At 52.5% G+C, this 17,171-nt stretch overlaps 2 protein-coding genes across 3 annotated transcripts in view; one reads left to right on the plus strand and one right to left on the minus strand.

Moving 5' to 3' along the window:
• LOC136312774 (cadherin-23) overlaps positions 1 to 3,817 on the plus strand; it is a 75,605-nt gene extending 71,788 nt beyond the window's left edge. Inside the window, exons 29-36 of one of the 2 annotated variants that reach the window (XM_066242622.1) lie at positions 141 to 261; positions 350 to 429; positions 550 to 590; positions 714 to 774; positions 1,240 to 1,369; positions 1,547 to 1,669; positions 2,029 to 2,133; positions 2,844 to 3,817. In XM_066242622.1, coding sequence (XP_066098719.1) covers positions 141 to 261; positions 350 to 429; positions 550 to 590; positions 714 to 774; positions 1,240 to 1,369; positions 1,547 to 1,669; positions 2,029 to 2,133; positions 2,844 to 3,173 — 991 coding nt within the window. In that variant the 3' untranslated portion in view covers positions 3,174 to 3,817. The remainder of the gene's footprint in view (positions 1 to 140; positions 262 to 349; positions 430 to 549; positions 591 to 713; positions 775 to 1,239; positions 1,370 to 1,546; positions 1,670 to 2,028; positions 2,134 to 2,843) is intronic. The other variant, XM_066242623.1, reaches the window with a different exon arrangement.
• Positions 3,818 to 4,092: 275 nt separating this feature from the next.
• The window catches only part of PSAP (prosaposin), a 33,401-nt gene continuing 20,322 nt past the window's right edge, over positions 4,093 to 17,171 (minus strand). Inside the window, exons 4-14 of the mRNA XM_066242626.1 lie at positions 16,890 to 17,015; positions 15,656 to 15,856; positions 15,098 to 15,241; positions 13,386 to 13,442; positions 9,684 to 9,815; positions 8,080 to 8,175; positions 7,571 to 7,757; positions 7,336 to 7,493; positions 6,877 to 6,957; positions 6,372 to 6,479; positions 4,093 to 5,212 (exon numbers count right to left, since the gene is read on the minus strand). Of these exons, the coding sequence (XP_066098723.1) occupies positions 5,177 to 5,212; positions 6,372 to 6,479; positions 6,877 to 6,957; positions 7,336 to 7,493; positions 7,571 to 7,757; positions 8,080 to 8,175; positions 9,684 to 9,815; positions 13,386 to 13,442; positions 15,098 to 15,241; positions 15,656 to 15,856; positions 16,890 to 17,015 (1,326 nt within the window). The 3' untranslated portion in view covers positions 4,093 to 5,176. The remainder of the gene's footprint in view (positions 5,213 to 6,371; positions 6,480 to 6,876; positions 6,958 to 7,335; positions 7,494 to 7,570; positions 7,758 to 8,079; positions 8,176 to 9,683; positions 9,816 to 13,385; positions 13,443 to 15,097; positions 15,242 to 15,655; positions 15,857 to 16,889; positions 17,016 to 17,171) is intronic.

Consider the following 17,171-nt stretch of genomic DNA (forward strand, 5'->3'; position numbering starts at 1 on the left):
GATACAAAGCTATCCTAGCTGGGTGGGCTTGAGGAGACAGGTGAACTTTGGGGGTCCAAAGCAGGGCAGACTGGCCTGAGTGAGGCAAGCTTTGGGGGATGGCTGAGGATGGCAGCTGAGGCTCCTGCCCCTCACCCCAGGGTGATCCAGATGATTGACGAGAACAAGGAACAGCTGCGGAATCTTTTCCGGAACTACAACGTCCTGGACGTGCAGCCTGCCATCTCTATCCGGCTGCCCGACGACATGTCTGCCCTGCAGGTACCCCTGGTGGCACCTGTGCCACAGCCCTGCCTCCCTGAGTGCCCTCGCCTGCCCTCACCTGCTCACGCTGGTCCTGTCTCCCTAGATGGCGATCATTGTACTGGCCATTCTCCTCTTCCTGGCTGCCATGCTCTTCATCCTCATGAACTGGTACTACCGGACTGTGTGAGTGACCCCTGCCCTGAGACTGGCTGACCCTGCTCCTGGGATAGATACGGAGGCAGGGAGTGCCCTGAGATGCCAGCCCCACCTCCCTCACCAGCGCTGCTTTCTGCTTCTCTCCAGACACAAGAGGAAACTCAAAGCCATAGTGGCTGGCTCTGCAGGTGAGCGGGGGCTGTGATGGGCGGGGAGGTGATAGGGCAAGAGGGGCTCTTGGGGAACTTCCAAGGCTCCCCAGCCCCAGCAGAGCAGCCCCCTCCCCTCCATGCCCCCACCGCTCCCCGCAGGGAATCGTGGCTTCATCGACATCATGGACATGCCCAACACCAACAAGTATTCCTTTGACGGGTGAGTGGGGTCCCCGAGCCTTGCCTGGTGCACTTTGGGAAGGCCTGCCAAAGACTCAGCTGGGGTGACTTCCCAGAGAGGGCACACGGACTGGCTGAAACCCGGGGTGAGCGCCCCCTGGTGGGCCAGCCACCCAGCTCTCCACCCTGTGTCACTGAACTGGGCTCCCCATTCTTGAGGAGGGAGTTGACTTTGGTCAATGGGTAGAGAGGGAGGTTTCCAAGCCAGACCTCCTCTGGACTGACATGTCCTGCCTTGGTGGTAGTGGGGTCCTAGGGGGAGGATGCATCCAGAGTGCTACGGGGAAGGGACCTACTTACCCCCCTTCCCCGCTGCACCCCTACTCCCACCCCCAATTCTGTGAAAGGCACTGCAGTCCATCAGGGAAACAGGAAGGGGTGGGGCTGGTAGGGCATCTGTCTACTCAAGCCTTTCACCCTCACTCCATCTCACCCCTACCTGCAGGGCCAACCCAGTATGGCTGGATCCTTTCTGCCGGAACCTGGAACTGGCTGCCCAGGCCGAGCACGAGGACGACCTGCCAGAGAACCTGAGTGAGATCGCTGACCTGTGGAGCAGCCCCACCCGCACCCACGTGAGCCCGGGCCAGAGTCAGATACGGGGCGGACACTCATGAGGGGCGGCTTAGAGGTAGGGTAGCTCTTTGCCAGCACTGGCCAAGGAGCTAGGTTTTCTAATGAGGGGTATCCAGCCTGCGTGTGTGTGCGCGCGTGCTGTCTACCTCTGGTTCAGCTAAATCCTCTCCCTGCAGGGAACTTTTGGACGTGAACCAGCAGCAGTGAAGCCTGATGATGACCGGTACTTGCGGGCAGCTCTCCAGGAGTATGACAACATTGCCAGGCTGGGCCAGATCATTCGGGAGGGGCCCATCAAGGTGAGCCCGCCCTACGGGGTCCTGCACCCCCGCCTCCAGAGGCCTGCGCCAGACCCTAGTTAAGTCTGGACCTGCTCCAGAGGATGCAGGGCGGGGGAAGCAGCTCAGCTAGACCTGCTCTGACTGGGCAGGTCTACCGGGACAGAGCGGGACCTGGACCCTGGAGCTTATTAGGAGCTGCTTCGGCCTGTAGTGCCCTTAGGACCAGAGAGCCATCATGAGCTGTCACCAGCCTCTGCTCCTGACCCTACACTAGGATTAGAGGCCTTTGCCTCCTGGACTCCCAGTCACCTTCCATCCACCCTGAGTTATGGGAGTGCGATGGGCTGTGGCGGGGGCTGACCATCTCCCTCTCCCAGGGCTCGCTGCTGAAGGTGGTCCTGGAGGATTACCTGCGGCTCAAAAAGCTCTTTGCACAGCGGATGGTGCAAAAGGCCTCCTCCTGCCACTCCTCCATCTCCGAGGTAGCAGGGCGGGCAGGGGAGCTGTGTGCCGTGCCCCAGCCCTGGGGGTGCTCTCGTGTGCTCTCTCTCTGTCCTGCTGCCCTCGTCCTTCTGTCTTGAGTTCAGCAGCCAGGGCCAAGAAAGCAATAGGTGGGGGTACAGAAGTCAAACAGTGGGCTCTGCTTTCTGGGTTCTGCAGCTGGCTTTCCAAAGATGGGATGCGGAAGGAAGTTTCTCAGATTTGTGGAGCCCCATGGAAATACTTTTATGGGGTGAGGTCATTTAAAGAAACTGGCTGTAGGGTCAAATAGGTGTACCTATGTTTGTTTGCCTGCGGTGATGTGCCAGCATTTAAAAAGAATATCTAAAAACCCACATTACCAGCTGGGCCACCATTCTCAAGAGAAATGGGCTAAAGCTGAGTTGCACAGAATAGAAGAGCCATCTGTGAGTCTCCACCATGCCCTCAGTCCCCTCCACCTTCACCAGTGGACCTTTGCACCTGGCCACTAGTGTTGACCTTGCTCGAGGCCAACTTGGTAATCTATGGTCCCCCTTTGTACTGTCTGAGAAACGCTGTTAAGAGGTTGTGACAGGTCCACCACAGCATGAGCTAGGGATCCTTGTACCGTAGGGAAGAGACAGGCACAGAGCAGGTAGGTCTGGGACCACGCACCTGCTAACCCCTTAGGCGTGGCCCTGAGCGTGTGGGGGATGCTGGACTCTTGCAGCTGATCCAGACTGAGCTGGAGGAGGAGCCAGGGGAGTGCAGCCCGGGCCAGGGCAGCCTGCGCTTCTGCCACAAGCCACCGCTCCCGGAGCTCAAGGGGCCCGATGGAATCCACGTGGCGCACGGCAGCACGGGCACACTTCTGGCCACTGACCTCAACAGTCTACCCGAGGATGACCAGAAGGGTCTAGGCCGCTCACTGGAGACACTGACAGCTGCTGAGGCCAGTGCCTTTGAGCGCAATGCCCGCACGGAGTCTGCCAAATCCACACCCCTGCACAAACTTCAAGATGTGATCATGGAGAGCCCCCTGGAGATCACAGAGCTATGACTGCACAGCAGCAGCACCGGTGTGAGCAGCACCAGGACCGCGGGCTGCGGGCCCCCCAGCCAGCCCCGGCTCCCGACCTGGGCTGGCCCAGTGGCGGCAGCCTGCATCAGCAGCCCCGATCCTCTTCTGCCAGGCGCTCATTCAGCATCTGATCTCTACCTTCACAAAATGTTATTTTTTTAAGAAAACCAAAAAATTTTAAGTGTCTAAAGATGAGGTAAGCAACATCATGGGGGGCCCAGGAGTTTTAAGGACCAACTCCGCCCAAGCTGAGCTCAGAGGCCAAGGAGGCCTCTTCCCGTCCCTCCCACCAGGTCGCCAGCCCTGGCCTGGCCTCGACTCCAACTTCCGTCCAAGTCTCACCGCATTTCTGTACATCCTGGATGGATACCCAGGAGGGGGCAGTGGTGACCCCACTTCCCCACACAAACATGTTATCACCCACGAACCACGTTCTCTCCACTTCATGGCTTCCCAGATGTGCCCGGCTCAAAGGGAGAAGTGACTGATGTTTCCTTGGGTTTTGAATGTAGAGTGTTCTTGTGTATTCTGTTTTAAATTAAGTTATTCCCTCAATATTTTCCCCTTGCTTTGTTGCACTGGTAGTCACTGAACATTTCTGGAACCGTCTGAATTTTAAAAAGAAAAGCAACTCACAAGGAACTGGCAGTCCGCTTTGGTAAACGACCCGTGCAGCTGGCCTGGGAGGTGGGAGTGGGGGGTGAGGGGCATGTCAGCCCTGGGCCCGACCCAGCACTGGGGGTCTCAAGAAGGACCAAGTGGGACATTGTTTACCTCCTTTGCCACCTTTCTGTGACCAAGAGGTGTCACAGGACAGCTGAACACATACAGGCCTTGGCCTGTGGCCAAGGAGCTAATCAGAAACCAAACTTCTGGCTAGGTATCACAGAAACACTCATCTGATTGACAGACTTTATTGTTATCACAGACACTTTAGTGCAAAACAAAACAAATCGTTAAGTCCGTTTAATGGCAAATGCGGGTCTTGCTGTCTCCTGGCAACCAGGAGTGCATCAGAAGGTTCAGCCAAATGGGAGAGGAGGCAGGCCAGGCCCTGAACAGCACGCCCAGCAGGCCCTCTGCCTGGAGCCAGCGGCCACATTTATTTCAAGGTCAAAAAGACTATCCAGAAGTGAGGGCTGTGACTGCCCAGAGCACCATGGGCCCCGGGCAGCAGCGCAGAGGCACAAAGCAGGCCTCCGAGTCAGGCAGACACTGGAGCAGGCATGAGGCGGTCACCACCATCCACACATTCACACACAAAGCCAGGCCAACAGGACATCCACAGAGAGCTAAGCAGGCTACATTCAGGCAGACTTCCCCCCTCCCACCCAAACCCATAGAATCCTAAACAGGGCGTCACCAGGGAAGACACAGGAAAAGTGGATCAAAGGTTGGCCCAGGGACAGGGACCCTAAACCCCACCCAGGTCTCCTGAGCAGCCACTTCCAAAATCTTTCAAACTACACAGCTTAAAAAAGCCAAAGTATTTTAAGCCTCTAATCTTTCACATAAAGCTGCCTTTGTTCCGCTTCTTTGTGTGGCAGCCCAGAGGCCCAAGGGGGTAGGCGTCCCTCCTTAGGGTAGGCAGAGGCCTCAAAGCAGGAGCCCACCAGCACCCATGCCCTGGGCAGGACTCAGAGCAAAGCCCCAGCCAAGGGGACGGATGGCCTTCTGTCAAGAAGCTCTGGCTCCTGGCGGCATCCAGAGCCCCCTTCCTCATCCAGGTAACCGCCACACAAGGCTGAAGACCCCCAGGGCGCAGCATATCGTTAGCAGGGAGCAGAAAGAAAAGGAACACGAGCAGCTCTGTCGGCTGCGGGCTGGGATCCCCCGCTGACAGTGAGGCTACAACAAGGGAGAGGAGACACAGCGGGAGGGAAAAGGAGGGACTAGTTTTTGTAACAAGGTCGACAGATCTGTGTTCATTCCCCTAGACATGTAAGTAGGAAAAGATGCTGTGGTTTCTCCAAGCTGGAATTCTAGTTCCATACGTGCCGTCTGCAGTGCTCCACAGCCTGACAGGAGAGAGAAAACGGGTCAGTCTTCAGATGACAAACTCCGTGCCTGGCCTCTTCGTGCATCAGACATCACTCCACAATGGAACCTGTTAGTCTTGTCCTAGGTCAGCTGGACGGCGCCAAACACTTAAGACCCAGGGCAGTATCTAATTTAAAGCCAGGGAGCACACGGTCCTCAGCTGGGGACTAAAAAGGCATGTGTCCAGAGCAGCAGGTGCAATACACTTCAGTTCTGCAGACGAGCACCACTCAGGCAGCGCCCCAGGACCCTTCCATCTAGTCACCCGCTGAGGCACCAGGTCAGCTGACAGGCTGCACTGGAAGCCCCAAGGGGGAGCTCCTCTCCCAAGAGTCTGAAGTACACACAGCTCAGGCCTTGAGCACTGGGCCCACAGGCACATTCACCCAGGACAGCAAGAAAACTCCTCCTCCACCGACATGCACAAGCTGGGGCCTAGCTGGAAGAAGGAGGTGGACACCGCCCGGATGGGCTTCGCCACCCATCCTTGCAGTGACCCAAAATGACACAACCCCCCAAAAACCAGCAGTCAGGCCCCACTGGTCACGAGGAACCTCCGTGAGGAAGAAGTTGTGCAAAAGAATATTAAGTAACAGAGGCTGGTCCAACACCCCCAACCAGCAAAGCAGCACAGGTCACCCAACTGGTGGCTCCCCAGGATGGTGCCCACAGCACTCTGGGGCCACTGGGCAGACGCTAACTCCCGGGGCCTCTCAAGAACACCTGCTTAGTTTTTGGTGAAGATTCAGTCCAGGCTTCAGCCAAGGCAAAAGTGACCCCTGAAGGGCATGAGGACTTATGCAAGAATTGGGGAAATGTATCCAATAGGCCTTGTGCAATCCCTGGAGAGACGCCGTGCAAACCTGGCCTTCTCAAAGGGAACTGCAGGCAAAAGCAAGAAAGCAGAAACAAATAGATATTAAAGAATGTATACCCTTCACTCCTCAAAGACAAGGCCACAGTTACCCTGTCTTTGCTGGGCAGCCGCGGGGAAGCTGACCTGCCTCTCTTGGCCTCACTCTTTTCACTAACATGCAGACAGGACAGAGCAGGTCACTGAGGCTCCCGTCAAAGCACGGTCCTCCGTGAGCTATGACTGGCCAGGCAGACCTGCGGAGCGGTCACTGAGCTACTCACGTTGCAAAAGGTTGCCGTCTCCATGTTCTGGCACCAGTAGCTTGGGCCCCAGACACACTTCTCTGTTCCCAAAAGAGGTTTACTGGCTGCAGGGCAGGCCCCAACTTTCTATATGGTTACAAAAAAAGGGGGCCAAAATGGGGAAGAATTTGATCTGTTTATTCCTTTTCAAAATTGAGATTATCAGCTTCTAGAAGCAGTGATCTAAAGTGCACTTTCAAAAAACATCCAGGTTGTTAAGTGGCAAGGCCTAGAAGCCTGGCTCTCTATCTTCCTGGCTCTCCCACGCCCCATCTCCAGACTCCTCCCCACGGCTAAAAACCTGACAGGACCAGCCAGGGCCCCAGCAGCCCCTCCCAGGGCACACCGCCCAGGGCCCCAGCAGCCCCTCCCAGGGCGCACCGCCCAGGGCCCCAGCAGCCCCTCCCAGGGCGCACCGCCCAGGGCCCCAGCAGCCCCTCCCAGGGCGCACCGCCCAGGGCCCACACCGCTTTGTGGCGCTCACCGAGCACACATAGGTTGGCTCCATCACCTCCACCAGGATTTCTATCAGCATGGGCTCGTATTCGGTCACAAACTGATCACACTGTGAAGTCAACAGGGACACGGGTCCAGGTCTAGGTGTGCCCAAGCAGAGTGGGGGCACAGGAGGGAGCTGGACATCTCTTCTACAAGAATCCTGACACTGCCAGCCCAGTGGCCCCAGCATCTCCCTTCCCAGATGCCCCACCCACCCACCCTCAGCCTCACTGGATATGGTATTCCCCCCCACCCCCCCCCCCCCCCCCCCCCCGTGGCTGCATTTGAGCCAACAGATGGCCTCTGAAAAAATGTCACTGTACTCCATGCCTACAGGCAGAAATGGCTCCCAACTTCAGTCCAGTCAAGGGTACCATCGGTGAACAACTCAGCCTCGGCACTCGCCAGGCAGGTCTGACTCTGGCAGGAGGCAGCCCAGGGATACCTGCTTCTGATATGGGTCAGGCAGGAAGCTACAGCCTTTCTCAAGAGCATCCAGGATCTCCTGCTTTGTGCTGTTTTTCTCCAGGTTGTGGTCCAAATAGCCAACCAGCTTCTTGCACACCTCACAGAAGCCACCATCCGTCTGCTGAGTCACACGTGCTATGCAGGAAAGTACAGGCTCAGCGCTGGCAGGGCCCCCCCCAACCCCAGAGGGCCAGCCTCCGCACGGGGCTCACCGGTCAGGGTGGGCAGCCCCTGGGAGGTGCAGAGCTGGAGCATGCTGCACACCAGCTCGGGGCTCGCCTCCTGCATGAGGATCGACAGGATGGATCGGCCGTAAGTGTCCACCACCTCCTGGCACTCTTCAGACATGGACGCGGGCAGTTTTGAGCACAATTTATCAAAAGTGTGAATTATTTCTTCCTGAAACACAAGAGGATCATGTGGGAAGATGGAATGCTGGGCAGGGGTGGGAGAGATTCTGAAAATACTAACATGACCAGGAAACCAGTCAACAGCAAGATGCTATTTCCCCTGCAAAAAACAGAACTACAGAGCAGGGCAAAGTGGAGGGGTCCACTGGTGGGAAGTGTCACACAGGTCCTCAGGCTGACGCCCAATCCCAGCAAGGCCAAGCCCACCTCCTCTGTACGGTTTTCCCGCTGGGCCACTCAGCCTCAAGGGGCAGGAGAGCCCCTCCCTCTGCCAGGAGGGCAGGGCACCTCAGTCCTGGAAATCCACTCACCTCAGTCTTGTTGGTGTCAATGAGCTTGACCAGCTCCTTCACCAGGTACTCACACACCTCACAGTAAACACTCGACTTCACCTGGACCAGGTCCTTCTGTTGAGAAAGTGAGAGGAGAACACTTGAATGCTACGACCATCACCTCACCTTTATCCAGCTCATTGAACGGAGAGCAGATAGAGGCCACGGACAGGTTAGCACCACAAAGGACCACTTCCTACTGAATTCAAAATGATGTGTGGCTGCCTCCCAGTGTCTAAGTTCCAGTCCCTGTTGTTACTCATACTTCAGCGAAAGCAGTGAAACTGTCCCCCCACCCCAAAGAGCCACCCATGTGATATGCTTGGTTACAATTCATTCATCATTCAGCACCCATCCTAGAGAGTGGATAGGGAGCAGCGACAAAGTTAAGGATTCACCATTATTTAGAAGCCAGTTTTAAACACATTTCAGGTCTGCTCCTGAGTTCCAAGTCTCATTAACACCGGAAGCTGCTTTCTAGAGCCTGTCTTTAATAAAGCGATACTGCTGAATGGGACTCTCCACGACACAGAAACATGCTCTGTCTCTACTGTCAAACATACTAAGCTACGTGCCCACTGAATCATAACCAAGGACTGAACTTTTTAAATTTTATTTTATTTAAACTTAAGTAGTCACATGTGATCAGAATACAAGCAATAACTCTCCATTTTCTCTGGACATTAATTCTGTCAGCCAGGTGGGCCAGGGCCTATGAGCATCTCAACTGGAACGAGGGGCAGGCAGCTGTGATCCCCTGACTCTTACATCTTTTCTTCTTTTAAGATTTTATTTATTCATTTTATAGAGAAGAGCAAGAGAGTGAGAGAAAGAGAGGAGAGAGAGAAGGAGAGAGAGAAGAAGGGAGGGGCAGGAAGCATCAACTCCCATATGTGCCTTGACCAGGCAAACCCAGGGTTTCGAACCAGCGGCTTCAGCATTCCAGGTCGACTCTTTATCCACTGCGCCACCACAGGTCAGGAACCCCTGATTCTCGACACCTTAACCCTTCCTGTGGTCCACACACTGCACATGCAGAGAGAGGACAGGAGGAGGAGACAAGAAAGCCAGAGCAGAGTGACATGGGAGGTTCTGGGACAAGTGCATGCATGAGCCATGTGGTAAGACATCACGTGGCCCGGGCCCTTAAGAACTAGACTGCAAGCCCCATGAACGCAAGGACAATCCTGTTCACCACTGCAGGAGGGCTGTTGTAGGCCTGAGCTCCAAAACAATGCCTGGCCCAGACATGCTGAATATAGTTATTATGAAATAAAGGAGGCTATTCGCCAAGTGCAACAAGACACCGTATTTGCAGACAGCACACCCAGAGAGGCTTCTGCCCAATCCCAGGGCTGTTCTGAGAAGACCAAGTCTGTACTATGGCTACAGTGTGGGGAAGCACGTGGGGGAGGCCACAGAGAGCACATCATAAAAGGTCAGGGTGGCGTCAGCCAATGAAAAATGATCTAGAACCATGTGCTACAATGTAGACTGGATCCCATGGACTCCAGGGTTTATAACCAAGGAAATAAATGTACTCAGTACGGCACTGGCCAGTACTAAACAACGACCTCAGGTACCTTAATGGGCTCCACCAGTTCCAGGGCAGGGATGACATTCTCGGAGACCACTTTGGCAGGGATCAGAGGCTGCATGGGCATCTCCGTTTCCTGGTCACAGAACCCGACCAGGCCACAGATCTCCTGGGGTTGCTGAAGAGAGCACAAAACAAGCAGTCAGAGGCAGGCCCACACTAGCCACCCCTAATTCCCACTCTCTGTACACAAAGGTCAGGGTGCTAGGGAGCACCCTGGTCCCAATATCAGGCTGACTGTCCCCCCTTCCCCAGGTAAGATTCCATATTAAATCTAAAGGAGCTCATGCACGTTCAGATGGGCCAGTCCTAGGTCGGAGAAAAGGCCGCACAAAGCTCTGAGGGAAGATCAGACAGAGCCTCCATCTCTGCTCCCAGCAGGGAGCACCCAGGGAAACAGGGTTCCTAGCACCTTTAGTGGGCGACCAATCATCGCCGAGGACACTGGTCTTCTCTAGAACCCATTTTCCAGTTGAGCTCAGTAGGAAGTAAGCTCTATGTTCTTTCTAGAGGGACTACTACGCTCATAAAACAACAGAAAGCTAAATGTGTTAGAAGTAAAACCACACCAGACCAGATCATTCAATGGTAGGGCCATTTAAAATGATGCATTAAGGGGAAATGTTAGCTTTTTAAAACACCACATTCTATGTTCACAGTTGCACAAACAGTACACATGAAAACCCAGTCCCCCAAAGAATGAATCTTTTCAAGTCACCAGATTGATCCCCTTTCCCAACCAGATACCAAACTGCAGAGAACTAGGTAGTTTGGACAACATCTTGCCCATCTCACTGTATGATGGCCAAGAGCAGGGAAAGTATACATACTTTGTATACTTCGTAAACTAAATGCAACCAGCAACTAGCTCGGGGCCTGGTGTCCTCTGCTTCCTGCCACCAAGCCACAAGCAGCGGGAACAGGCCTGCCACAAAGGAGTTAAGGGAAGAGATAGACCCGGGCTACAGTTCATCTCATTGTAACACTGAGAAGACTCCTCTCTCCCTTCCTGTCTGTCTGCCTGCCTCTCTCCTTCTAAAAAATAATACTGAGAGGTTCTAGAATTAAGTTTGGGGGAGTTTGAAGGTATATCTGCAGTAGCACTTTAAGAACGGGGGCAGGGGCAAAGATACAGCAAGCTGCTTAGAAAAAAGACTTAGGAGGAACACGGCTGCTTTCTCTTAGATCAGCTTTGTTCTGACTCCGGGAGGCAGCCTAAGTGGAGATTCAGGTAATTCACCCTCTCCTACTAGACTTCAAAAAAGTCCTTTGAAAAACCTTCAGTTCTAGTGCTAGGAAGAGGACAATACCCAGTACCCGCCCTCAAGGGCAACTGAGCTTTCAAGCTGTCTGCTGTGCTCCAGGGCCTGCGGGACCCCCTCACACAAAAGGGCAGAAGCTACAATTGCAAGGTTGTTTCCAACGCTTTGGATCCATGAGACGGGAGTAGCCTGCTATTTGTAGGTGATTTGCTCATGCAGAAGTAGCATTTCCAGGGTTATGGGAAATGTCTAGAGACATGCAGTGCTCTCGAGTCATGACAGAACGTGGTCCCACTGGAAGTCAGGTCCCTGTGAAGGAAACTGAGGCATCTCCGGGACAACCCATGGCTCCCCATCACCTCACTGGTGGCCTGCATTTGGGCACTGATCTTGCCCAGGTGCAAGGCTCTGCTCGCTCCATTTTCTAACGCTCTGAAGGGGAGATGAACCAACACCTTCAGTGCTGAACCCCAGGGAAGAGATGCAAAAGGTCCCCTGCCGGCCCACAGAGAGAGCCCTGCCGTTTAGAACCCTTCCGTGTGTCTGTCAGAGGTCATGCCATACAAAATAGATGAGCAAAAGAGCTACAAGCAGCAGCAGACTACAAGCAAATCCCCCATCACATACCTGATCCTGCTGTTGAACAAAAAAACAGGAAATTGGAGAGAAAGGAAGGACACAACAGTTAAGAAAAAATTAAAATAACAAGCAGTGAACCAAGTATCAGGACATCAACAAAAGTTTAGGGAAATGCCCTTACACTCCCAAATCCGCCACCTCACTCCTCCTACTGAGTGCACACTGACCCTGGACACTCCTCCGGCCGTCCTTCATGGACAGGCTGCTCTGCACCTTGTGTGTGTGCGCACTGTCTCCATGTCCCTGACACACTGAGTCATGTCCAAGCTCGGGTCCCCAGATAACGCACACTGCCTATCCCAGAAGCCTAGCCCTACCCTGCCTGCGAGCCCCTCCCATCAGGTTGGTGATCAGCCCAAAATGGAACACAACACAGGCTGCCCAATCAGGGGTGTTATAAAACCCCGTGGAGGGGTTCGGGGCCTGGAAGGCTGGTTCCCACTCTATCAAACACTTTGCCCTTGGGCTCAGCACCTCCAGTTTTAATGACCTCCACTGAGGGGAGGATGGGTGTCTGGTTGTAAGGGTGTTCTCATGCTCTCTGTCCCAAAGGCAAACCTGCAAACAATCTAAACACCCAGCCACAGGGAGCCGGTTCCAGAAATTATATTCTAGTCACACACTGAATTATTATGCAGCCACTTAAAAATCATTTGTACAAAATATTTAGCGACCAATATAATTTTAAATTAAAAATGCAAACTACAAAATTTTAAGTAGTATGTAAAATATGACCTCACTGATGTTTTTTTAAAACCCCAAATGATTTTTGATTTGGGAAATATTATCCATATTTTCAAATAATTTACATGCAGTACAAATTAAAAAAATACTTTAGTTAGCTATAAGGAAGCATTAACTAGATCAAGTCACATCAAAGGCTTATCTTTTCCTACTCAAGCTGCATGTCTTTGTAAGCTGCCTTAGGACAAGGCACGATGTGAGGCATCTTCCCACACAAACTGCTGTGCTGGGTGGAGCCCCGGGTGGCTAGAGCAGGGCCAGGGAGTAAAGGCCTTGCAGGCATTATGGTCTCCGCTACTCAACTCTGCTGCTGTAGCACAGCACGGGCACTGCTATGTCCCATAAAACTACAACCAGCCCCTGGTTAGAGAATGAACTCACGGACTGCAGGCCAATCTCAACAGAATCCGAAGCCAGCATGACAGAGAGAAAAAAGTGCAGTGCAGCCCCCCTCCCACCCTGCAGATGGGTCTCAGGAAAGCAGAGCGTGTTCCCAATGGGACGATGCTTGACCCACCCCTCTGTACAACAGTTCCCTGCACAGAGCTGGCTACTGACGATGTCTATCTCTAATAATACAGGATGCCCCTACCACCTGGAGAAGTCAGAGGCAAGTGCAAGAGTTCTGGACCCAAGCACCAGCGACAGCTAACACTGCCGCAGAGCGCAGGACCGAGGCTAGGAAGAGGGGTTCTCCCCTCCTCAGAACTCGGGCAACTCTCAGGCCTGGCCTTGCCAGCGCAGACTGTTCCCTCGAGGCCCAGAAAGCCAGATGCCAGCAGTGTGATGGCCAGCTCACTATGCACAGGCAAACGTACCACCAGGAAGGCATCAGGCAGTGCTGAGGGGCAGTCTAGCAAAGATAAGGGGAGGTGGGAAGTGAGCTGCAGGTGGAGTCAGCTGGTCAAAAAGGGCTTCCTTTGGTCCAATTAGTACTCAAAGGTAAATAAGGGAAACTAAACCATATACTTTTCAAAATTCCTAGAGATCACTAAATTTGAGAAAAAGAAAAATGCTGACAAGGACCCTCCCCTGCCGCTTACCATATGCATCATCATCTGGACAGCAATGTCAGAATACTGGCTGATGTAGTTCTTACACTGGGGACAGAGAAACACACTGGTAGTGAAATTGCTACAACATACCAAAAAAACCCGTATTTCCAATCCCAAGAGTAGAGTCTTGTAAATGTCTGCTCTGGACAAGTTTTATTAAGAAAAATGGCAATTTGGTTCTTCAATACCTTATAGAAAAATGTGTGCAAAAGGTTTTTAAATAGGCCCTTAGAGATAAGGTCCTCTAATCTCATTTGCCCCAAGCTTGCCCCAAGGTCAGTCACTATTCAGTAGCAATTAAGAATGAGAGTGTGGCTGCGAGATACACTGTTGGAACCAGAGGTGACTTTTCAAATCCATAAACACATTCTTGGATAAGATTATAAAGTTGAAATCCAGTGAAATAAATTTAGAATGATCTTCAACCTGCCTGTTTTTATACACATCTAGGTATTTCCTGTAGACGCTCCGAGAACAGCTCTCAGAGAACAGGTCATACCTGGACAGCCTCCACAGGGAGAAAGCCAGGGGAAGCATGACAGCCCTCCATGCTGGAGAAGCCCATGTGCAAAGACACTTCAATGAGGGTAAAAGATTCCCAGGCTTTCAAGAAGAGTAAGTCATCAGAGGAGCCCTAACCTCCCAGAGCCAGCCACTGCCATCAGAAACACCGCTCTAACCCAGACCAAGGGGTCAGGACAACCAACTTCCCTACAGCCAGTATGCTTTTTGGTTGTTAGGCACTAAACTGGCATTTTGGTTTTACATACCAATCTCTGAGTGTGGTTAATGTGAACAAGGCCCAAGAAATAAAACCCCTTATTAAGGGGCTAACAAAATGGGTTTCTCAGCCCACAAGACGAACATTCACCAAGGTAAGGAAGGCATCCTGGGTGAACATCCTGTAAGTCAGTCACGTGGCTTCCCATGGAAGGCACCTGCTGACTGTAAGGAGAGCACACTTAGAGTTATGAACATACAACAGCCAGGCTTTTAAAAACAGGGTTATAGCCTGTGCAGGCAAGTGGCACAGTGGATATAGTGTCAGTCTACAACAAAGAGGACCCAGGTTCGAAACCCAGAGGTCACCAGCTTGAGCCCAAATGTTGTTGGCTTGAAGCCCAAGGTCACTGGCTTAAGCAAGGGGTCACTGGCTCAGCTGGAGTCCCCTGGTCAAGGCACATATGAGAAAGCAATTAATGAACAACTAAGGCGCCGCAGCAAAGAATTGATGCTTCTCATCTCTCTCCCTTCCTGTCTATCCCTTTCTGTCTCTTTCACTAAGAAAATAAATAAATAAATAAAAACAGGGTTATAATTGGTTCTAGTGTTGTTTCTTATATACTGCTCACAAAAATTAGGGGATATTTTATCACTTCATATTCATTTTGAAAACCCCTAATTTTTGTGAGCAGTATACAAATGTTTACTGGGAGAAAAAGAAATCTTCACAGAAGTGGTCTCCTTCCACTATTTCATCCCATGAGTTTTCTAACATATGCAATTGCAATTAATCATCAAAGTATTTAAGCACGCACCACCTACTCCAGCTCCTTTCTAGTTAAAAGGAAATGGAAGTTGTTGGAACATCTTCCTCAAAGCCCTGGGGATGGAAGGTAAAGTAATGCCCCAGGAAGTGAAGTTTTCTTGGTTCCCCCACTCCTGTCCCCAGAGTCCATAAAGAGACAGACAAAGCTCACCATGTCAGCCATGCCAGGCCCCAAGCGGTCACACTGCTCCTTAGCATGTTCCAGCAAGTCGGGGACAAAAGTGGTGTTGGTCCTGACGGCAGTCTGGATGTCAGTCACCAGCTGAACGCAATCCTGGCAAACGTCCCCATCAGCCTGCGGAGACGGGCAGTCAGGCGGGGAACACCACAGACCCTATGAATACTAAGATTCAAATTCTTAGGGAAAGCTCCTCAAACGCTCATGACTGCAGCACTGGGGGTGACTCCCTGAATAGTTCATATTGTGTCTTTACAAGCTTTAAAATTATCAACAGTTCTAAAATCAATGAGACACTGATTTTACTAAAACTTAATAGGAAGGGGGAATTCTTTGCATATTTTTTAAATCCCTGTTTTAAAATTTAGTATAATTTACTGTCCATACCCAGGTTCCTCAGGAACTAACGGCACAGCCATTGAAGGCTGGCAGGTGTGCGTGCCCCGTGTAAGAACTGCACACACCGCCTCTTCCCTGTCTCCTCTCCAACCCCATCAACCACGGGGCCCAGCGCGAGGCCCACCGCCTCACCTTCGGCTTGGGGTCTTTGCTGGGGCCGTCCTGAGGGTAGAGGAGGAGGGGGATGTTGGCCATGAAGGGAGCCACCACCTCGGCCACGTCCAGTTCCGGGATCTTATTGGACTCGAGCTGCTTCTGGTGGCTGAGCTCCGCCAGGTGCCTCTGAAGAGACTCGCAGAGGCTGAGAGCAGAGCACACCTCTCCGGGATTGCTCTGCCGGGAAAGACCAGCTGGAGTGCCTCTCCCAGGGAAGCAAGCAGCCCCGGTGCCCGAGTCAGCCCCTTCCTCATCTCCCAGCCCGACTCACACATGCATTCCCAGCTCCCAGGCACCGCAAACCAAACCACCCAGCCCACTCCCTTCTTCCACCTCCATTTTAACAATGGCCTAAGTGCCATTCTCCTTGCAGTTCAATTCAAAAACCTGGAAAATATCCCCTTCCAACAAGTACAGTCTATTTATCCTCTAAAAACAATACACATCTGTCCACCTTCACTGCCCCTTGGACATCAGACATCCTGCCAGCTTCCCTTCTTTCAACTCCCAATGGGGAGACCTAGACCAAACCCCCTCAAAAAGGTACCTGTGATCAGGACACTCCTCTCCCTGAAACCCCCAAGGACTTCCTGCTGCACTTGCAATCCTTAAACATGCCCTAAAAGGCCTTGCATGATGTAACGCCACACCCCTTAGCCAAAATCCTGGTTCTGTCTTGGGACAGTGGCCATTTCAGTTTTTTAAGCACCTCTTCTTTCTTAGGGTCTCTCCAAATTCCACAAACCTGGCCCCTTGCTCCTTGCTGAAAACTCGACCTCTGGCACATGGATTTTACACAACAGATACTTATCAAATGAAAGCTGAGCATCCTTGCTGCTGACTCCACAAGTACATTCCCTGACTCACTCCTTAGGATAAAACCACAGAAACGAAATGAACTGCTTGCTCAAAGGGACACTTAAGGATCCCACAGGAGTTACCAAATCAGCGCCTATCACTGTTATGTCCGTTTACGTTCCTTCAGTAGTTCTACAAGGTCCTAGTTCTCGTGCCCTTCCCAACCCTGGAAAGTTTCAGGCACAGTGTTCAGCCACGCCAGAGCCACTCTGGATGTCAGCACTATAGCAAAGAGCTGCTGAGAAAACCCAAACGCATGCACGCACTTTCCATTTTCATCGCTCTATTCTGGTCTGGTACTTCCCCGGATCCCAGCGATGCCCTGAAGGAAGACTTATCCTCCACCACCTACCATTTGTCCTTTAATCATGTCCAGGATGACTGGGAGGTAGGAGTCCACAATCTCCTTGCACGAGTCAGACATGTCTGGCCTAGGAAGCCAGTCACAGGTCTTCTCCAAGTACACGAGGATCTCTTGCTAGAGAGGACACAAGCAAGCGGTGGGTCAGGATGCACTTCTCCACCAATGGGCTGAGAGCAAAGGCCCTCTACAGCTCCCAAAAGGTGAAGGCTGAAAAACAGCGACCCTCAGGGAAGAGGACCTGGGACAGGGCGAGTGGGCACCACAGCTGTT

Source organism: Saccopteryx bilineata, chromosome 9 (genome assembly GCF_036850765.1).
Source record: "Saccopteryx bilineata isolate mSacBil1 chromosome 9, mSacBil1_pri_phased_curated, whole genome shotgun sequence".
In the NCBI taxonomy this organism is placed as follows: domain Eukaryota; kingdom Metazoa; phylum Chordata; class Mammalia; order Chiroptera; family Emballonuridae; genus Saccopteryx; species Saccopteryx bilineata.